Source organism: Trachurus japonicus, chromosome 16, assembly GCF_045865225.1.
Source record: "Trachurus japonicus isolate A0001 chromosome 16, Traja_1.0".
In the NCBI taxonomy this organism is placed as follows: domain Eukaryota; kingdom Metazoa; phylum Chordata; class Actinopteri; order Carangiformes; family Carangidae; genus Trachurus; species Trachurus japonicus.
In genome coordinates, this window is record NC_140922.1 from 31962198 (window position 1) to 31981901 (window position 19704).

Consider the following 19704-nt stretch of genomic DNA (forward strand, 5'->3'; position numbering starts at 1 on the left):
GTTTGATTTCATGTTTGTCGTGTAATTGCACCTCTTGTGTGTGTTTGTGTTTAGTTTTTTTTTTTTTCTGGGGTTGTTTTGAGCAACTTGACAGATAAAAAGTAGAGACAAGGCGAAGCCGTGAGGCGTTTAGGTGCCATATCGTGTCATTCACCTCAGGTTAGCAGCAAAATTGGAGATGCAGTTAACCATCTCCGCACTCTGTTTCTCTGCACCCCACATGCTGTGGAGAAAAAGGAAGGGAGGGGGGGAGGGACAAAACAAAGAGGCCGTTACAAAGCTGCTCCCCAGTCTGGAGCTCTGAGGCTCAGCGCTAACGGCTAAATGCTAACACACACTCACACACACAGAGAGAGAGAGAGAGAGAGAGGGGGCTGATGGGAGAGTAGGAGCTCCAACAACACAAACACCTCAGTGACAAAGACTCAACTCAAACTCTGGTAAATGTGTGATTGATTACCAATAATCACTGTCTAATCAAACATTTCATCACATCCTATACAGTAATAATATAAAACAGATTCAACAAGACATTGATACGGTCTTTGCCGATGACCTAAAGGCACCACAACAGGAAGTTGATTGGTTTTGAATCAGGGGATCAATGATCAATATGACACAACATCATCACTTCTATTTATATTGAAACACAAAAAGAAACATTTAAATAGAAAATAATATTTTTTTTATAGAAACCTTCCTCCTGATCAATACTGTATACTTTAAACTTTTCATTTACTCAAACAGAACGCGTGTGTCTGTTGTGTGACCTCTGACCTCAAATGACCCTGAACGACCAAGAAAATGTAAGATTTTTTTGTTGTTGTTTGTGTGTCTGTTTGTTAATTCACTGCTAAAAATCAATAAAAATTGTTGAAACTAGATGACCCTGAATGACCTAAAAGCTGTTATTTAATCCTACATCTTTCCTTCTTTGATTCAAAATATTACCAAATATCATTGAGAAAGTCATAATATAATATAATATAATATAATATAAAATGATATAGTATAATATGATGATATATGATATTATATAATATAATATAATCTGCTGAAGTGAAATGTAATAGATGGCCCTGAATGACCTAAAAGTTGTTATTTAATCCTTCATGTTTCATTCTTTGATTCAAAATATTACCAAATAATATTAATAAAGTCATAATATAATATAATGTAATATGATGATATATGATATGATATGATATGATATGATATGATATGATATGATATAATATAATCTGCTAAAATGTAATATAATATAATAATAATTCATTTTTAAAGGTGAAATTAAAGTTTTAAACTTACAGATGACCTGTTAAAGTTTTACAAGCTGTGAGTCCTGAGGACCAGAGACTGAAAACACCTGAGTGGGCGGAGCTACGGCGATCAGCTGACTGACCAGTGACTTCCTGTAGTGACAACGTTGCTCCTGTTTTTCTCTCTCTGAGCTAAATGAGAGGCTCCAGTGGGAGGCAGAGCTGAGGGGGGGAGGAGGGGGAGGGGGAGGGGGAGTATCTAGGTCACCATGAAGATGAATCGACCACAGCTGGAGTGATGCTGCTACAGCTCCCAGTGTTTCATTAAGTAGCTGCTGTTTCTCAATCAGCTGACAGGCGCCGTGCGTTACGGGTCAAAGGTCACGGGTCAAAGGTCAAAGGTCAGGAGCAGATCACTCTAATCAAGTGAGTTTGTTCTGGGTACAAAATCAGAAATGTAACGGGAGCTTACACCAAGTTGCTGAGCGACGCCAGGAGCTGTGGCTGCTGCTGCTGCTGCTGCTGCTGTTGCTGGGAGACGGCCGGCTGCTGTTGCTGTTGCCAGGTAGCCATGTTGCCAGGCACCAGCCCGGATGGTGTGAACGTCTGGAGCGCCGTGAGATCTGCACTCGTCAGCTGGTACTCTGAGAGCGAGGGAAAGGAAGGATGGATGGAGGGATGGAGGGAGGGAGGGAGAGAGAAAGGAGGAGAGGAGGATTGTTTTACATCATACAACTTTCTGCTGCATCAATATTAATCAGCTCTGATCCATATTAATGTGAAACCTTTGAAGTGGAATCGCTCCAGAAGCTCGCACACAATGAACAAAGTGAATATTCATCACATCCACACGTTTCCTACTTTCTCCCTTTTCTTTTCTTTAACATGACACAAGATTTTCTCTCAACTCCACTCGACTTCATGTTTTTTTTTTAAAATCGTTGACTCATTTTTAATAGAATTAAATCCAACTCTAACTAACCCTCTTCTTGTGAAATACCAGACAAACAACACAGTGAACACACATCAATGTATATTTCAGGTATAATATAAGGTCGTAATAGTGATAATAATAAAGAAAGAAAGAAATGAAGAAAGAAAGAAAGAAAGAAAGAAAGAAAGAAAGAAAGAAAGAAAGAAAGAAATTGAGAAATATAGAAAGAAAAAAGAAATACAGAAAGAAAGAAATACAGAAAGAAAGAAAGAAAAAGAGAAAGAAAGAAATAGAGAAAGAAAGAAAGACAGAAAGAACGAAATAGAGAAAGAAAGAAATACAGAAATAGAGAAAGAAAGAAAGAAATACAGAAATAGAGAAAGAAAGAAATACAGAAAAAGAGAAAGAAAGACAGAAAGAAAGAAATAGAGAAAGAAAGAAAGAAATAGAGAAATATAGAAAGAAAGAAAGAAATATAGAAAGAAAAAAAAAATACAGAAAGAAAGAAACAGAGAAAAAGAGAAAGAAAGAAATACAGAAAGAAAGAACGAAAGACAGAAAGAATGAAAGAAAGAAAGAAAGAAATAGAGAAAAAGAGAAAGAAAGAAAGAAATACAGAAAGAAAGAAAGAAAGAAAGAAAGAAAGAAAGAAAGAAAGAAAGAAAGAAATCATTTTCTACTTCCTACCGGTGTTGTAGGCCGTCTGCATCCCGGAGAAGGGCGCTAGGAGACTGGGTGTTGCCACGGAGACCACCGGGGTGGTGAGCGACTGTGCCACCTGGGAGCCTCCTAGCCGCTGAGCATTCTGGGAAAACACAGAGAGAGAAACAGAGACAGGAAGTTGAGTGTTAACAGGAAACAGGAAGTGAAGGACGCTGCTGCAGTGGATCTTAAAAAAAAAAAAAAGGACTTAGATAGAAGGGATTTTAAAGGGGACATATTATAGAAATGCCACTTTTTGAAGGCTCTTTAACATATATTTAGGTGTTTGTTTTGCCTTTTCGAGCCCCTAAAATGTGAGAATTGACAAATAAATCAGTAATTTTCAGCCTCCCGAGGTTGAAATCCATCCTTCAGTTGTCTGACAATGATGTTATTCGTTTTCGAATTTGCATAACCCCGCCCCTACCTGGTACCGGTAGAAGGGGGCGGGGCAAGCAGTGGCTCATTTGCATTTAAAGGGACAGACACTGAAACCAGCCGTTCTGAACAGAGCTGTTTAGAGAGGATGAAGAGAGCTGTGATGTTTGATCCTTGGGGATTTGGTCTTTAAGACACCTGGGAACTATTTTAATTTGTAGAAAAGGGGGCAGAATATGTCTCCTTTAAAGGAGGAGGAGGTGATATGTGTGTGTGTGTGTGTGGGGAGGAGGGGGGGTTTAGTCAAACTAAATCTAATAATGAAGCTGAGGCCTCGCTCCTGGTCGTGGGTATTTTTTTTCTCTCCTTATAAGGTCTGAGCGTGAGGCGTTCAGGGCCGATCGTGACTTCATCCATTTTCAACATCAATAATAATGATGATAATAGTTAACATGTGCTCTCACTGTGCAGCACATGGATGAAGGAGGAAGAGGAGGAGGATGAGGAAGAGGAGGAGGGAGGGGGGGGGGTTAAACACAGAAGCTGCTTCTGATTGAGGCAGAAATAAAAACAACTTGGACTTGGAAGTTTGAGACGACGGCGAGGAAGAGGATGAGGTCGTTTCAACTTCATCTCTGTGACACTTTAACATCGGGGCCGTGCAGGATGAGAAAGTGTCTCGCATCTTAACGTGGCGTTGGCACGGCAACGCTGCTGCTGCTACTGCCGCTGCCGTTGCCGGGGGCGCCCGGGGTGCTGGTGTCATACATACGGCGTGACGGTGGAAGAGGTGTGATGATGAGAGGCGACGCCGTGCTGCAGGATCATGCTGACAGGAACACATGCACCACCGAGTGAGTGTGTGTGTGTGTGTGTGTGTGCGTGTGTGTGTGTAGAGGTATGCGAGGAATGAATTCACAATGTGAGGTGTGTGTGTTTGTTCTGAGGTGTGTGTGTGTGTGTTTAAGGGAGTGAAATATGCATGAACACAATGTTAGCATGCACGTGTGTGTGTGTGTGTGTGTGTGTGTGTGTGTGTGTGTGTGTGTGTGTGTCCGTCTTCACATCCTCAGATGACACATGCACATGCACCAGACCATCAGCTGGTCGCGCTCCGTTTCTACGGTTTCATCTGGACTCCACCGCAACACACAGTGATAATACAATACATACTGATACTACAGGTGTTTCTACTCTTTCTGTATCTATCTGCTGTTTTGTTAAACTGTGTTTTTCTTAACTTATGTTTCTTTTATGCACACGGCAAAGAAGAATTTCCACTGCTTTTTGCAGGGACAATACAGGTTTTCTGATTCATTTTCAAAATAAAATCACTTCTAAAATGTTTTACAACAATATTTTGCTTCTAAAATATTCAGTCAACTTCACTTTCAGACTTTCTGAACTGTGAATCTGTCACTAAACAAAATTTTGATTCACTCTCGTATATAAAATGTATTTCTCGGTGTCTCAGTCTGATATGTGTCGTTTATATATTGTTGTATGTATTTTTAGAATTATTCTGCTGATCCACACTTCTTATGATGCTCACGTAGGGTTATTTTCATCTGGATCTACTTGTGCAAGTTCTTAAACTAAAAACATTTCTATCCATTAATGATTTTACGAGAATCATACAGAATATTCAGTCACTGTGTCGGAGTAGCTGACACTTTCTTTTATTGTTTATTGTGGATCTTATATGTATAACTCGACCAGGTCTCTTTATTTTATGATCTCAATGGGACTTATTGGTTAAATAAAGGTAATTAAATAATATACATCATTATTATTATTATTATTGATATGATCATACCCAGAGCAGTTATTTCAGAAAGTCCAAATCAAGTCTTGGAGAAAGTTGTTCTCTCTCTCTTATTTTGAAAAGTTGTTTCTATACATTTGTAAAGTTGAGAGACTTTCTGATGTGAACTGTTTCTATAGAAATAAAAACTGACTTGACCTTGTGGGAAACTCACAGATTAACTTTCTCACCTTCTTCGTGAACCTTGTGACGACTGACAGTTAACCGCTCCGTCCTGTTTCCAGCAGCTTCACATTTACCTCCATGAGACACTCACATGTCTCTTTAAATTCACTCTGTAGTTCAATAAAACTAGATAAAAAATTAAATAAAAGACTCTCTTTATTTCACTAATTAAGTTATTCATTAATATAATATTAATATTGATATTGATGATGCAGTGCGACATAGTTTCAACGTGTTTCTAACTTTCTCTTGTTGTTGAATGGACCTGTCATGACTCACTCGGCACACGCCTGGTAATCACACAGCAGCAGCGAGCCGCCGCCTTTCTGTTTTATTCTCTTCTGTATTGTTGTTGTCTGATTTTGTCGTTGATGTTGTCGAGGAACCAGAAAAACCTGAACCTGATCCAGGAAGTGAAATCTGCCCTTCAGAATAAAAGCCCAACGTCTCCTCTCTCTGATGATAAATGGGATGCATTGACTGACTGACTGACGGTGTCACACTCATGCTGCTGGGTGAGATCACACAGAGAGTCGACACCACATCAGGCTTCAGGCTAAAGAAGTCTAAAGTCTATTCACCTCACTCACCAACTCCAGCTCCTCCTCTGTCTGCACGGCCGGCCGAGGGGGGAGGAGGAAGGAGGAAGGAGGGGAGGGGGGAAGGAGGTGAAAAACAAGAGGACGGTTACACGTCTCTACAACAAGTAGACGGAAGAGAAATAGAAACAACAGCAGCAAGAGGAGAACGACTGGATCCAGATGTTGAGACGTTGTTGTTGTTGCACAGACAAGTTTCTTCTCCAGTAACACTTTAGATTATTAGGGAACACATATTCACCATTAACTAGCTGCTTATTAATATGCATATAAGTAGCTTACTAGCTCCTTATTAGTCATTATTAAGAACGTATTAACACCTTATTCTACCTCTATTACACCATGAATTAAGATTTTTCCTGATATTAACTCTTAATTATGGCTTATTCATTGTAAATGAATGCATTGTTGTTTCTGAATAATGATGTGAATAACCAGTGGTTTATTGGGGCCTTGTACAAGAACAGTAATTCCTCCTTTATCACTCTGAATTAGTATACTGTAGCATTAATGCATTAATTTACAATGAATAAGCCATAATTAGTTAGAGTTAATATCAGGAAAAATCTTAAAAAAGGAAAAAGTATGTATACTGTACATACTTATACTACACATACTGATACTACAGGTGTCTCTACTCATTCTGTATCTATCTGCTGTTTGTTTTATGTTTTGTGTTTTTCTTAACTTGTGTTTCTTTTATGCACTTTTTGCAGGAGACAATAAAGGTTTTCTGATTCGTTTTCAAACTAAAATCACTTCTAAAATGTTTTACAACAATATTTTGCTTCTAAAATATTCGGCGAACTTCACTCTCAGAATTTCTGTACTGTGGATCTGTCAATAAACAAAGTTTTGATTCACTCTCGTATATAAAATGTATTTTTCTGTGTCTCAGTCTGATATGTCTCTTTTATATGTGTATTATTATTGTTAAAGGGATAGTAGCATTTTTTTAAAAAGTGGGCTTGTATGATCTACAAATAGTCCCTAAGTACTTTAATTGCAGGTAAAACCTCTTTTAGGCCGTGAAAATAGGCCGTTTCTTTGGGTCTGTTCACAACACTGTATGTTGTAAATCTCTGGGCAGGGCTATTATGGGCTGGCGTTGCTAACGGGAGGAGTGCAGAGAGTCTACTACTGCAATTAAAAACTTAGGGGCTATTTGTAGATCATACAACCCCACTTTAAAAAAATGATACTATCCCTTTAATATGAGGGAAAATCTTAATTCATGGTGTAATAGAGGTAGAATAAGGTGTTAATACGTGCTTAATAATGACTAATAAGGAGCTAGTAAGCTACTTATATGCATATTAATAAGCACCTAGTTAATGGTGAATATGTGTTCCCTAATAATCTAAAGTGTTAACCGTTTCTCCGTCTTTAGTTTGTCCCAGTGTGGCTGCCGTAGCCCCTCCCCCTCCCCCCTCCCCCTCCTCACCAGCTGCATGAGGCTCTTGCCGCCCTGCGAGGTGATGACCCTGAGGTCCGGCTTGCGGCTGTTGACCATCTGAGGACTGGGCGGAGGCGGAGACTTAGCCGGGACTACTTTCCCCAGGCTGTTGTTGCCGTTGGATACGGAGAGGAGGCCCGGGGAGGCCCTGGCGCTGATGTAGCCGTTAGCTGGAGGAGGGAGAGAGAGAAAAAAACAAAAAGAGAGAGTGAGAAAGAGAAAGAAAGGAGGGAGGATCTTGTCTGTTTCTGTGTTTTCAGTGTTTGTGTTTAGTGTGAACTGTGTGTTTTGTATTGTGTGTGTGTGTGTGTGTGTGTGTGTGTGTGTGTGTGTGTGTATCGTGTGTGTGTGTGTGTGTGTGTGTGTGTGTGTCGTCTCATTAGCGACTTGGATGGCTCCGTGGCACCACATGCTCCTCATCATCTCTGCCGCTCGCGCTGCGTTTGTTGGCGACGCTCTGATTTCTGCTGCAGCTCCTCCAAAAACATCAAACATCACCGAGTCATGCTCGCTCTCTCTCTCTTTTTTACCCTCCTCTTTCATTTCTTTTTCTTCTCCTCTTTTCCTACCTTCCTTTCCTCCCTTCTTCTTCTCACTCCCCTCTCTCTCTCACTCTTCCCTCTTTTTGTTTCATTCGTCTCGTCGGCACTTGATGTAAAACAAACACACAGACAAACACTCGTCCCTGGACTCTCTCCATCCTTCACTCCTCCTCCTCCTCCTCCTCCTCCTCTCTCCCTCTCTCTCACACACAACGAGTCTTTGTTTCACCAACATCACAGCGACTTCAGCTTCCTCTTGTGTTTCTGCACCTTGTGAACTTCATTTCCCATGAGCACTTGCGTGATTTACTCGCTCTTTATCAGCTCAAAGCGTCAGAAAACATCTCTCCTGTTCGTCTCGTCAACTGTAAATAAAGATGGACGTGTTTATGCCCTCTGAGGTTTGAGGCCATTTTCTCAACTTTTACATATTTTCTTAAATTTATCTTTTTAAGATACTTGCAGATGTAACAATACTCAAGTGTTTTATGTCTAAATATTAGAACCTCCGCTGTAAGCACACTGAGGCCAGTTTGTCCTAGAACACTGTAGAAAGAAATAATTTAGGCCAAATGCTGGAAATTTGAGGTCTGCTTTTTGAAAAAAATTCAAATCCCTTGTGAAAACACACCTTCAGTCATGAGAATGAACTGTTTTGGTGCTTGAAATAGGATATGAATACAGTAATAGATAAGTGTAGAAAACAAATCTAAAATGAAATTTTGTAAGATTGCTTTTTGAGCACAAATGTTGTCATTCTGCCGTTCTATTTTCACCAAATGTCTCAAATGTGAGATAAAAGAAGCTGAATACAGGGTTCCTACACATTTTAAATTTCCAAATTCCATACTTTTTCCAGACCCTAATTTCCGGACATCCACTGCAAAAAACTAAAAATCTTACCAAGAGTCTTATTTCTAGTCAAAATGTCATTTCTAGTCAAAACAAATCTCATTATACTTAAAATAAAAAGTAGCTTGTTTTACTTCTTTCAAGCAGATTTTCACTTGAAATAAGTAGAAAAATCTGATAGTGGAGCAAGTTTTTTCTTTCTTATTACAAGCACAAAAATCTTGCTTTCACTGGCAGATTTTTCTACTTATTTCAAGTGAAAATTTGTTTGAAACAAGTGCAAATGATCTAAAAACAAGATAATTTTTAGGTGATGAGTCTTATTTTAAGTGGAAAGAGATTAGTTTTGACTAGAAATTAGACATTTTGACAAGAAATAAGACAACTATTCTTGGAAAGATTTTGAGTTTTTGCAGTGTCTCAGTAAAAAAATTCAAATAATTTGTGACATTTGAGCCAATAGATGTGTTTCATGCTAATAAATTATGCAATTAATTTGTTTTCATTATTCTGAATTTGTATGCCATTATGTAACCAAATAATTTCCAGGAGATTGTAGCTAGGTAGCCTACAATAGCGCATACAAAATGTGAATAAGACTGAATAAGTATTAAGATAAATATATTTCCATACAATAGTTTCCATTTTCCATACTTTTCAAGACCTGGAAATGAATAAAATCAAATTCCATATTATTCCATACTTTCCATACTTGCGTAGGAACCCTGTGAATATTGACTTCACATTACATATAAAGCTCATAGCGTGCACGTGCAGACCTCAGGATGTTTAAATGACTTGATGAACCCCGGTACCTTTCTGATCATGTGGCCCCCCACCTAACGGCTGTGGCCCTAAACAACCACGTAGAGTGTTTATGCCAGGGGCCGGCCCTGACTTTGGTAACACTTTACTTGAATGTACTAAACATCAATGAATACTTATGACAGCTGTGGTTAAGTGTCATTCGGTAAGTTATGTCACTTTTGATGCAAAGTTGACATTATTTGAGATGTCCTTGTTATGAGAACTTGACATAATTTTAAATAAAGTTTGGCAATTAGGTCTGCTATGACAGTTTAAATTAACAATAAACAATAAAGTTGTCAGAACAAAAACATCTCAAACAATGTCAACTTTGCATCAAAAGTGTCATAACTTACCGAATGACACTTAACGACAGCTGTCATAAGTATTCATTGATGTTTATGACAGTGTTATGTCAATCTTATGAATACCTATTCAAGTAAAGTGTTACCACTACTTTCAGCGGCGGATGAATCCACATTTTTTTTGCAGAGTTATGTAGGATTCATGAACTCTGAACTCTGGATGAATCAGTTTCAGTTTGTGATGATGAAGTGAAGTGAAGTGATGAACCTGAACCAGGACGGTCTCCATGGAAACGGCCCAGAATCAGCGGCATGTTGCTACGGTAACAGACGGTACAGACGACACATCTAAAACTGCCGAAGTTTGTTTTGTGAACAAACAAAGAGATGAATCAGATGCAAAAGTGTTTCCATCAGGTTGAATGTATTTGAACTACATTTAATTAAACTCCAATAACGACAAGAAGGTGAGATATTGATTAGATCAATAAAGTGATTATTACTAATAAATACAAATCAATTTCACCTATTTAGTAAATGTTAATTACTTTATTTCAGAAACTTTCTTTTTAATTTAATTAATTTAATCAACAGCTCTTGATATGTATTCAATTACTGTATATTACATCATAGTTACTAGATATAATCAATAGTCAGACTTTTTAAATGCAGTAAAGCTAAACGACTGATGTTTTTTTTTTACTTTTAGCAGAACAAAACTCAACGTTTTAAAGGTTAAATAATATAAATATCAGTATTAGTTCATGTTTTTAGTTAAATGTGACTTAAGTCTGTGACTCTTCAGTGGTTCAGTGATTTATTGATGGAGAGAGAAGAAAGAGCAGCAGTTTATTTATTTATTCAGAAAACAAACTAAAACTGAACCCATGAACATGAATCAGTTCATTTTTTATCTTCATGAACTGAACTTTGAACTCGTTCTTTTGAAGCGAGACTGAAACAACAGTTAACATCAGAGTTATAGTGGAAACAACATGACACAACGTCACCGCATTTTTCCTTTAATTATGACAATATACAGTATATAATATATTTACAGCTCCTTCCCTCTCAGACAAACTTTTTAATTGGCCGCTCGTTTCCATAGAAATCAAGAACAACGATGTCACCTGACGACCTGACGACCTGACGAGGCCTCGGTGACAGCTCAGAGCCTCAGTGTGTCGTCGTGTGTTTTATGCGTTTTCGTCTTTTACTGTTTCCTGGACTTGTGAGTTTTTATATATTAAAGCAGAAGTAAGTGATATTTTTGTGTTAATATAAGTCTTAAATAGTTCTATCTTCCGACAGCAATCACTTACATAGAGTGTTTGGTCTGAAACACGGGTCTGTCAGTCCCTCTGCTCTGCTCTGAGCCCAGGAGAAAACTTTTCTCGTATCCTACAGTTTTTATCCAATGAGGAGAGAGAACGGCATAAAGGGGCGGTCCTCTCTGTGCGCAGCCAAGGGATGCGCCTGAATGTGGTGACGTAGGGACGAGGACCAATAGATCCATGACGAGGGCGGGGGCTGCTAACTCCATCGGCTGACAAGAAGTTATGGTGCGTTCAAGGCAACCCGTAACTCGTGTTTTTCCGACCTGTGAAGTCGTACCAGTTCGATCTGGTACGAGTTCACCGGTCGGAAGTTACGAGTGGCCGTTATAGTGACTTTCACAGGTAAAACAGGTCGGAAAAACACGAGTTACAGGTTGCCTGGAACGCTACAAAGTCGTAAGTTGTGACTTGAAGCTGTAATTTACGGTTTCAAAAGCCTGCCTGGAACGCAGCATTAGCCAAAACGACGGGATCGCTTACTTCTGCTTTAAGGATGAATTATTGATTTTTATTTTTATTGTAGTTTTACCGAAGCAGCGTCGGGGCGCGGCTGCAGTCCGAGGTTTAAAACAGAGTGTGTGTGAAGCGGGGACTTTCCCAACACACACACACACACACACACTGTATTCCCCTCAGACAGGCACAGTCAGGGTGTGTGTGTGTGTGTGTGTGTGTGTGTGTGTGTGTGTGTGATAGCAGATAGCAGTTCTCCATGACGCCGCCTCCAGACGACAGCGGCATGTGACTCTGCTTTATCTCAGTCACACACACTCCAGGGAAACACACACACACACACACACACACACACACACACACACACACACACACACACACACACACACACACACACACACACACACACACACACACACACACACACACACACACACACACACACACACACACACAATAAACTGACCTGACAACAACAACAAGCGAACACTACCTCTGCTATCAGCTCAGTGGGAGGAGGGGGGAAGGAGGAAGGGAGGGAGAGGGGGAGAATGGCGGGAAGGAGAAAGGAGGAGAAAGGAGGAGGAGGTTTGAGGATGGAGTGATGGAGGGAAAAAGAAGAAAGAGGAGTTCAGTGAATAAACCAAACAAGTTTTTATCCACAATGATAAAAAAGAGGAGGGAAGGAGATAAGGAAGGAAGGAGTTAGTGAGGGAACAGGAGAGGAGGTGAAGAGGGGGAGGGGAAGGGGGAGAAATTATGAGGAAGGTAAAACTGGGGCGGAGGAATTTAAAAAAAAGAGGTGAAAGGTAAACGAGGGAGCAGGGAGGAGGATGGAGGGAAGAAAAGAGGTAAAGGAAGAGGAAAATGGGACAGAGGGAGGAGTCAGGAAGGAGGGAAGGAGGAAGAAGGTGGGAGATGGAGGAAAGAGAGAAAAATAAAGGAAAGGAAAGAAGAATGAGCTAGGAAGTGACTGAGAGAAGGAAGGAAGGATAGATGTGGGAAGAAGGAATGAAACAAGAAGTAAAGAATGGAAAGAAGGAGGTGGGAAAAGAGAAAGGAGGAAAGGAGGTGGAGAAAGAGAGAAGGAGATAGAGAAAAAGAAGAAAGACTTAAGACTGAACAGATGAGAGAGGAGGGAGGAGATAAGGAAGGAGTGAGGGAACAGGAAAGGGGGTGGTGAGGAGGAGGAGAAAAGTAAAACAGGGGCACGGAATAAAAAGAAGTGAAAGGTAAAAGAAGGAGGAGGATGGAGAGAAGAAACGAGGTGAAAGAAGAAGAAGATGGGACAGAGATGGAGGAAAGAGGGAAATGATAAAAGGAGAGAAAGGGAGGTAGAAGAGAAGAGAGGAGAGGAAAGGAAGGAGGATGAGTTAGAAATCAAAAAAGAAGAATGAGCTAATGACTGAGAAAAGAAGGAAGGAAGGAAGGATAGATGTGGGAAGAAGGGATGAAACAAGAAGTAAAAAATGGAAAGAAGGAGGTGGGAAAAGATAAAGGAGGAAAGGATGAAAGGAGGTGGAGAGAAGGAGGTAGGGAAAAAGAAGAATAAAAGACTTAAGACTGAACAGACGAGAGAGGAGGGAGGAGATAAGGAAGGAGTGAGGGAACAGGAAAGGAGATGAGGAGGAGGGGGAGGAGGATGGAGGGAAGGATGGAGACGGGACATGAACACAACGCTCCTGTCTCCTCGTCCCTCTGTCGTTCCCTACCTCCTTCTCTCTTTCTCCACCTCCTTTCATCCTTTTCTCTCCTTTCTCTTTTCCCACCTCCTTCTTTACCTTCCCATGAGTTTCCCTTCCCTTATTCCCACATCTATCCTTCCTCCCTTCTTCTTCTCCTGTCTGTAACAACATCTATTGCACGTCTGTCCGTCCTGGGTGAGGGATCCCTCCTCTGTTGCTCACCCTGAGGTTTCTCCGACTTTTCCCTGTTAAAAGGGTTTCCATGGAGTTTTTCCTCAGTCGATGTGAGGGTCTAAGGACAGAGGATGTTGTTACGATGCCATGTAAAGCCCTTTGAGACAAACTGTTTGTAAAAACGGGCTATACAAATAAAATTGCCTTGCCTTGCCTTGCCTTGCCTTCTCTCAGTCACTTCCTAGCTCATTCTTCTTTCCTTTCCTTTTTTCTTTCTCTCTTTCCTCCATCTCCCACTTTCCACCTCTTTTCTTCCCTCCATCCTCCTCCCTGCTCCCTCGTTTACCTTTCACCAATTATTCTTCAGTGTCTTTTCAGGGTTTAATGAACTAAAAGAGTTAAAGGTTTTTTAAAAAACTGAGTCTGCATGAGTGTGAGTGTGTGTGTGTGTGTGTGTGTGTGTGTGTGTGTGTGTGTGTGTGTGTGTGTGTGTGTGTGTAGTTTACAAACACACACTCCTCTTCTGAGAGTCGGTGAGTCACGGCAGCACGGTGACGTATTTATACATAACGTTGACTGTTTATATGTTTGTCTCTGTGGCCTTTACATGTGCTGCTGCTGCTGCTCTCTCTGTGTGTGTGTGTGTGTGTGTGTGTGTGTGTGTGTGAGAGAGTGTGTGTGTGTGTGTGTGTGTGTGTGTGTGAGTAAAAGTGTGTGTGTGTGTGTGTGTGTGATGTCTCCTATTACGCGAGGCTGGGCGTGGGAATGTGAGGAATGCTGGGTGACGTCAATGGTGACATTCCCGAAGCCCCGAGTCCCTGGACAACAGCTGAGAACGACAGATCAGAAGAGAGGAGGAGGAGGAGGAGGAGGAGGAGGAGGAAGAGGAGAAAAGTTGGACATGAACTGAGGAGGAGAAGATGGAGAGAGAGGAGGAAGAAGAGAAGAAGAGGAGAAGACGACAGTAAAGGAGGAGAGAGAGGAAGAAGAAGAAGAGGGGATGGGAGGAAAGGAAGATGCTGGAGAGGTGGGAAAAGAGGAGAAGAAATGAAAGAGTAGAGTAAAAAAAGAAAGAGAAGAGAAGGATCTAAGAGGAGAAAAAGAAAGGAAGAGAGAGAGAGAGAGAGGGATGAAGGACAAAGAGCTCGTGGTGGATCAGGTCACCTGAGGAGGTTTCATGTTTCCATTCGTGACTGTTGCAACAGGGAGACGCACGGACTGAACACACACACACACACACACACACACACACACACACACACACACACACACACACACACAGACGAGGAAAAACTTAATCACTTCATCAGCGAGTCTCGTCTGACATCGACTTCACTCATCGTCACAGAGCAGCCACAAGGCGGCGCTAAGCTACGCTGCTCTACTCTACTTCCTGTTGTTGATACGACTAAAACTAAAAACTAAATCAGATTATTGTTGATAGAGACGGAGTGAATCTCTGATCTCTGCTCGTCTGGACTCAAACGTGATGAAGTCGACTTTAAAACTCTACAAAACACCTGATAAAAATAAAAAGTGAAACTAGGAGAAAGTGCAGGAACATGTCGACTCAGATTCAAGTCAATGAGTCAGATCAAGTGAAGCATTTCAGAATAAAACTCTTCTCTCTGCAAAGCGTTGTTAAAGTAATATAAGGCAAAACACCTGTTCAATGTGTCTCAGGTGATTCACTCACAGGTGTAAAGCTCCGACTTCGTCACTCCATACGTTCATACGTACATTCACCTGTCTAAATGTATTTTTCTGACTAAATAAACTCATTACACCAGCGTTTTTCAACCTGGGGGTCGAATGTCTAGTAATTGGAAAAAATTACTGATAAAAATATTTCTTAACTAATTTTTCTTTTTAAAATTATGATTAAAAACACCACACACAGTCTTAAACAACTGTATTCTATACTTTCACTTTATCAATTATAAATATATATATATATATATATATAAAAAAAGCAGCGTATAAAAATATCGGAGCTGACGCATCTTGATTGACGACAGAAATTTGTGATGTCAAAATGGGGTCACGAGCCAAAAAAGGTTGGAAACCACTGCATTATACGCTGATTTTTTCCATTTGGAGAAAACAAATGTGTTGTTGTTTTCGACCAGTAGGAGGCAGCAGTGAACTTAAGTCTGCTGGAAATAAAAATAATAATAATAATAAGAAATCCAGGAGGAAGATAAAAGTCTGTTTTCCTCTGGACCTTCTTCCTTTGGTAAAGGAAAAGGAGACGATGCCGACCCACAGTTCCTTGCTGCAACAACAAAAACCTGATGGAAATCCTCATCTGGTCCACTGAAGCTCAAATCCATCAATACAGATCTATATTCTTTAGTTAGGAGTCGCCATGGAGACCGAGCAGCAACGTTATGATAATCCTAAACCCTGGTTGTTTTGTTACTCTAAATAAATTAATTCAATTTAATTTAATTCAATACAAACACAGCTACGTGTAAATGCAGTTTGACCTGCCGGCGTTTTCCATCCAGATTGAGATCACAGCTAAACGTGTGTTACTGATTTCAACCAGCAGGAGGCATCAGTGCACTCAGTCTGACATTTACTTACTTTACTGCACCTGAGCATCGATCGATTCACAGGAAGTCGTTATCGTTAATAACCACGGACCAAAAATAAATAAATAAATAAATAAACCAAAAAAAAAGAAAAAAACTAAAAGACTAATATCAATATAGAGAGTTGGCTCCACTGCCGCTGCAGAGAGTTAATGTAATGTATTGATTTCTGAGACAATATGTTGATCAAGTGAATATGGGAACACACACACACACACACACACACACACACACACACACACACACACACACACACACACACACACACACACACACACACACACAAAGACACACACCATATCTATTACTACAGGCAGCCTGGCAGTATCTGTCCTGGCTAATGGGATTTAAGGGGGGAGCTCTGTCCAGTGTCAAAGTCACCTCTGAGGAGACGCCGGTGCCAAGACGAGGGACAGTTGGGCGAGGGGAGGGGGAAGGGGAGGGGGAGGGGGTGAGTGGGGTGGGGCGGGAGATTATTCCTGAGAGGAGACGAGTGGGAACAGCTGAGAGCGACAGGATGGGAGGAGGGAGGGAGGGAGGAGGGAGAGGGGAGGGGGAGGAGTGGACTGAAGGAGGTTTAATGGTTAAAAATCAGACGTTACTGTGGGAAACACACGGTGGTGCGTTCACTGACCACTGTAAAAAACTCAAAATCTTTCCAAGAATATTTGTTTTTTTCTTATTTCTTCTGTCAAAATGTCTCATTTCTAGTCAAAACTAATCTCTTTCCACTTAAAATAAGACTCATCACCTACAAATTAACTTGTTTTTAGATCATTTTCACTTGTTTCAAACTAATTTTCACTTGAAATAAGTAGAAAAATCTGCCAGTGAAGAAAAACTTGCTCCACTATCAGATTTTTCTACATATTTCAAGTGAAAATATGCTAGAAAGAGGTAAAAAGTGTCTAAAAACAAGCTACTTTTTATGTGATGAGTCTTATTTTAAGTATAATGAGATTAGTTTTGACTAGAAATGACATTTTGACTAGAAATAAGACAAATATTCTTGCTAAGATTTTGAGAATATAAAAAACTCTTTAGCTTTAACTCATAAATAAAGTTTTAATGTTTGTGTTTAACAGTTTTTTATTCGTCCTCATTATTTTGTAACGTCACAGTGAAATGTTTCTGCTCCAACAGCTGCAGCTGTCCAAACACGTGTTGATTTAACGTCGATGATGTCACCGCCGGCTGCTGATTGGCTGATGCAATATAATAAAAAAAAGAAAAAGAAAAAGAAAATATTCTCTTCTCTTCTCTTCTACCAAACAGGAAGAAGTGAAACGAGCCAACGTCAGAGTGAAAGAAGTGAAACTAAATGGAAATTTATTCTGATTAGACGGGAAATTTTTAACGGTCACGACCTGAATTCTTCTTCTTCTCCTTAAAGGAACAGTTCCCTAAATTCTCCTCCTACACCATAAAAGTCGTCCTCCCAATAAAACCCCCGTCCTTGTGCCTCGTGTAAACATTTCTCCTCACGAGGAGCTCGTCTGTCGAGGGTTTTTTTCCAAACTATAACAAATAAAATCTATCTAACAAATAATTCACGATGGAGTCGCACTAAAACTTTGATTATTGTGACAAACAGAAGTGAATTTGACATTAAATCTGACAATCTGAGGCAAAGACAAAATGATTTTCTAACTCAGAGTTCAGTTCTGGTTTTTATGAGCTGCACAGAAGCAGCTGAGGAGTTTCCATGTCTCTCTCTGTATCTCTGTGTCTGTGTCTCATGCTCAACAACCTGAAACCCGTTCTGTTCTTTGGACTGTTTACAAGCAGCTTGTGCCACGGTGGCGGCGGTGGTGGCGGGCGGCGGCGGCCGTCAGCTGTCGGCGTGGCGACAGGTGCCTTCGTGCTTCATGAGCGTCGCAGCCTGTTGCCACACAGAGAAATATTCTGCACCGCTCCGACTCCAACTCATTTCCCTTCAAAAGCAGAGAGACGGGAAGACGACCTGCTGCAGTGTGTACGTGTGTGTGTACGTGTTCATGAGTGTGTGTGTTCATGAGTGTGTGTGTGTGTGTGTGTGTGTGTGTGTGTGTGTGTGTGTCATTGCTTCACAAAAAATGTGCGGCATGACATGAGGGTGAGGTTCACTTACGGACTGGACTCGGACACGCTCCATTTGAATTCCCCATATCTCCTAACAGAGCACCTAGGACAGTAAACACACCACGATCAGTACATGTGATCATCATAATAATAGGAATAATAATAATAATAATAATAATAAATACTAGGGCTGGGACGATATGCTTTTCTCCTGATTCGATTCTTCTACGATTTTTTGGATGGCGATTTTAAATTGCGATTCTACGATATTGCCGATTCTCTCGATTTTTAGTCTTTAGCATTTTTAACATTTATCTGCACACAAATACTGTAGGAGCCTATAAATGAACATACTCCATTATAAAGTGAACTTAAACCCTTTTCAAAACCTGTACTTTCTGTATGTAAAAAAGGTTAACAAATGCACATTGCACAATATTTAAAACAATTAGAAAAAAAAAAAAATCGTCAAAAAAGATATCGCGATATTTATGTGAATCGATTTTTTCTCTCCCACTCCTAATAAAATACTGTATATAAAATAAAAACCCCATTAAACAGATCTAAGTGCAGATCTCCTCTTTGTACCATGAAGAACATCATTAAATCAAGTGCGTCATTAAAAAGTGCTGCTGCTGTTGAAACGCTCCTCGGCGTGTGAAGAACCATAATTGGTTTCAATGGAGCAGCAGCGGTTTAATCTGTAATAAAGAGCGGAGCAGCTTCCTCCACTTCGCTCTGCTACTTATCTCATATTCAAATATCACAGACTGATTATTAACCTGAGCTTCAACCCACAGGAGTTTTACAAATACAAGATGTTTAACTTTCATATTCAGGAGCGTACTGTAGCTGGAAGAAAAAAGGCCCATCGGCTTCCTGTGTGACTGTCAAAGTAATATTGTGAAATGGGTTGATAGAAAGAAAACCAGAGCTTTTTGACACAAATATCACAGTAATATTGTAATTTTAAAACATTATAATAACAATTTAGACACATAATCCATCATATATAGTAAATACTGTCATTTGGATTCATAATCCAGTGATAATAAAACCATTATGAACATATAAACAACATTTCAATCTCACAGTTTCGATGAAGAACAGTTAAATAAAACATATATAATAAAACATCTGCTTTAAAGACAACTTTGGATATTTGATGTAGTGTTTTTTTTTTTGTTAACTCATTAGATGTTTTCAGTTTTAGTTTTAGTTGTTGCAGGTGTAAATGAGCTTTTGGGCGAAAGCTGCTACGATCACACCGACATGTTTAAGGCTGTGCTAAGGAATTAATTATCATGTATAAATCTGTGATAAACCCACAGAGGTTTAATCATCAGCAGCTCATTGTTTTGGTTTCACTGTAAATAATATAAACTGGTTCATCATGTAAATTATATGATCTGGACGTATTATAATATTTTGTTGTCGTCACTTGGATTTGTTTTGCCTTTTTATTTCATAACCACTGTACATTAGAGTGTCTTATGTATGTTTTTTTTTATTTAGAGTGATTATTTATACGTATTGTAAAGATTTAATGTAAGTTTTTGTCGACTTTTCTTGT

The 19704-nt window shown here is 39.9% G+C and overlaps 1 protein-coding gene across 10 annotated transcripts in view; it reads right to left on the minus strand.

The window, feature by feature from the left end:
* The window catches only part of mef2d (myocyte enhancer factor 2d), an 81615-nt gene that overhangs the window by 12405 nt on the left and 49506 nt on the right, over positions 1-19704 (minus strand). For 4 of the 10 annotated variants that reach the window (XM_085803065.1, XM_085803074.1, XM_085803070.1 and 1 more), the window contains 6 exons: positions 18181-18234; positions 7307-7488; positions 5845-5874; positions 2881-2998; positions 1732-1903; positions 155-223 (listed from right to left, as the gene is read on the minus strand). In XM_085803065.1, coding sequence (XP_085659191.1) covers positions 155-223; positions 1732-1903; positions 2881-2998; positions 5845-5874; positions 7307-7488; positions 18181-18234 — 625 coding nt within the window. The remainder of the gene's footprint in view (positions 1-154; positions 224-1731; positions 1904-2880; positions 2999-5844; positions 5875-7306; positions 7489-18180; positions 18235-19704) is intronic. The other 6 variants (XM_085803068.1, XM_085803069.1, XM_085803071.1 and 3 more) reach the window with 4 other exon arrangements.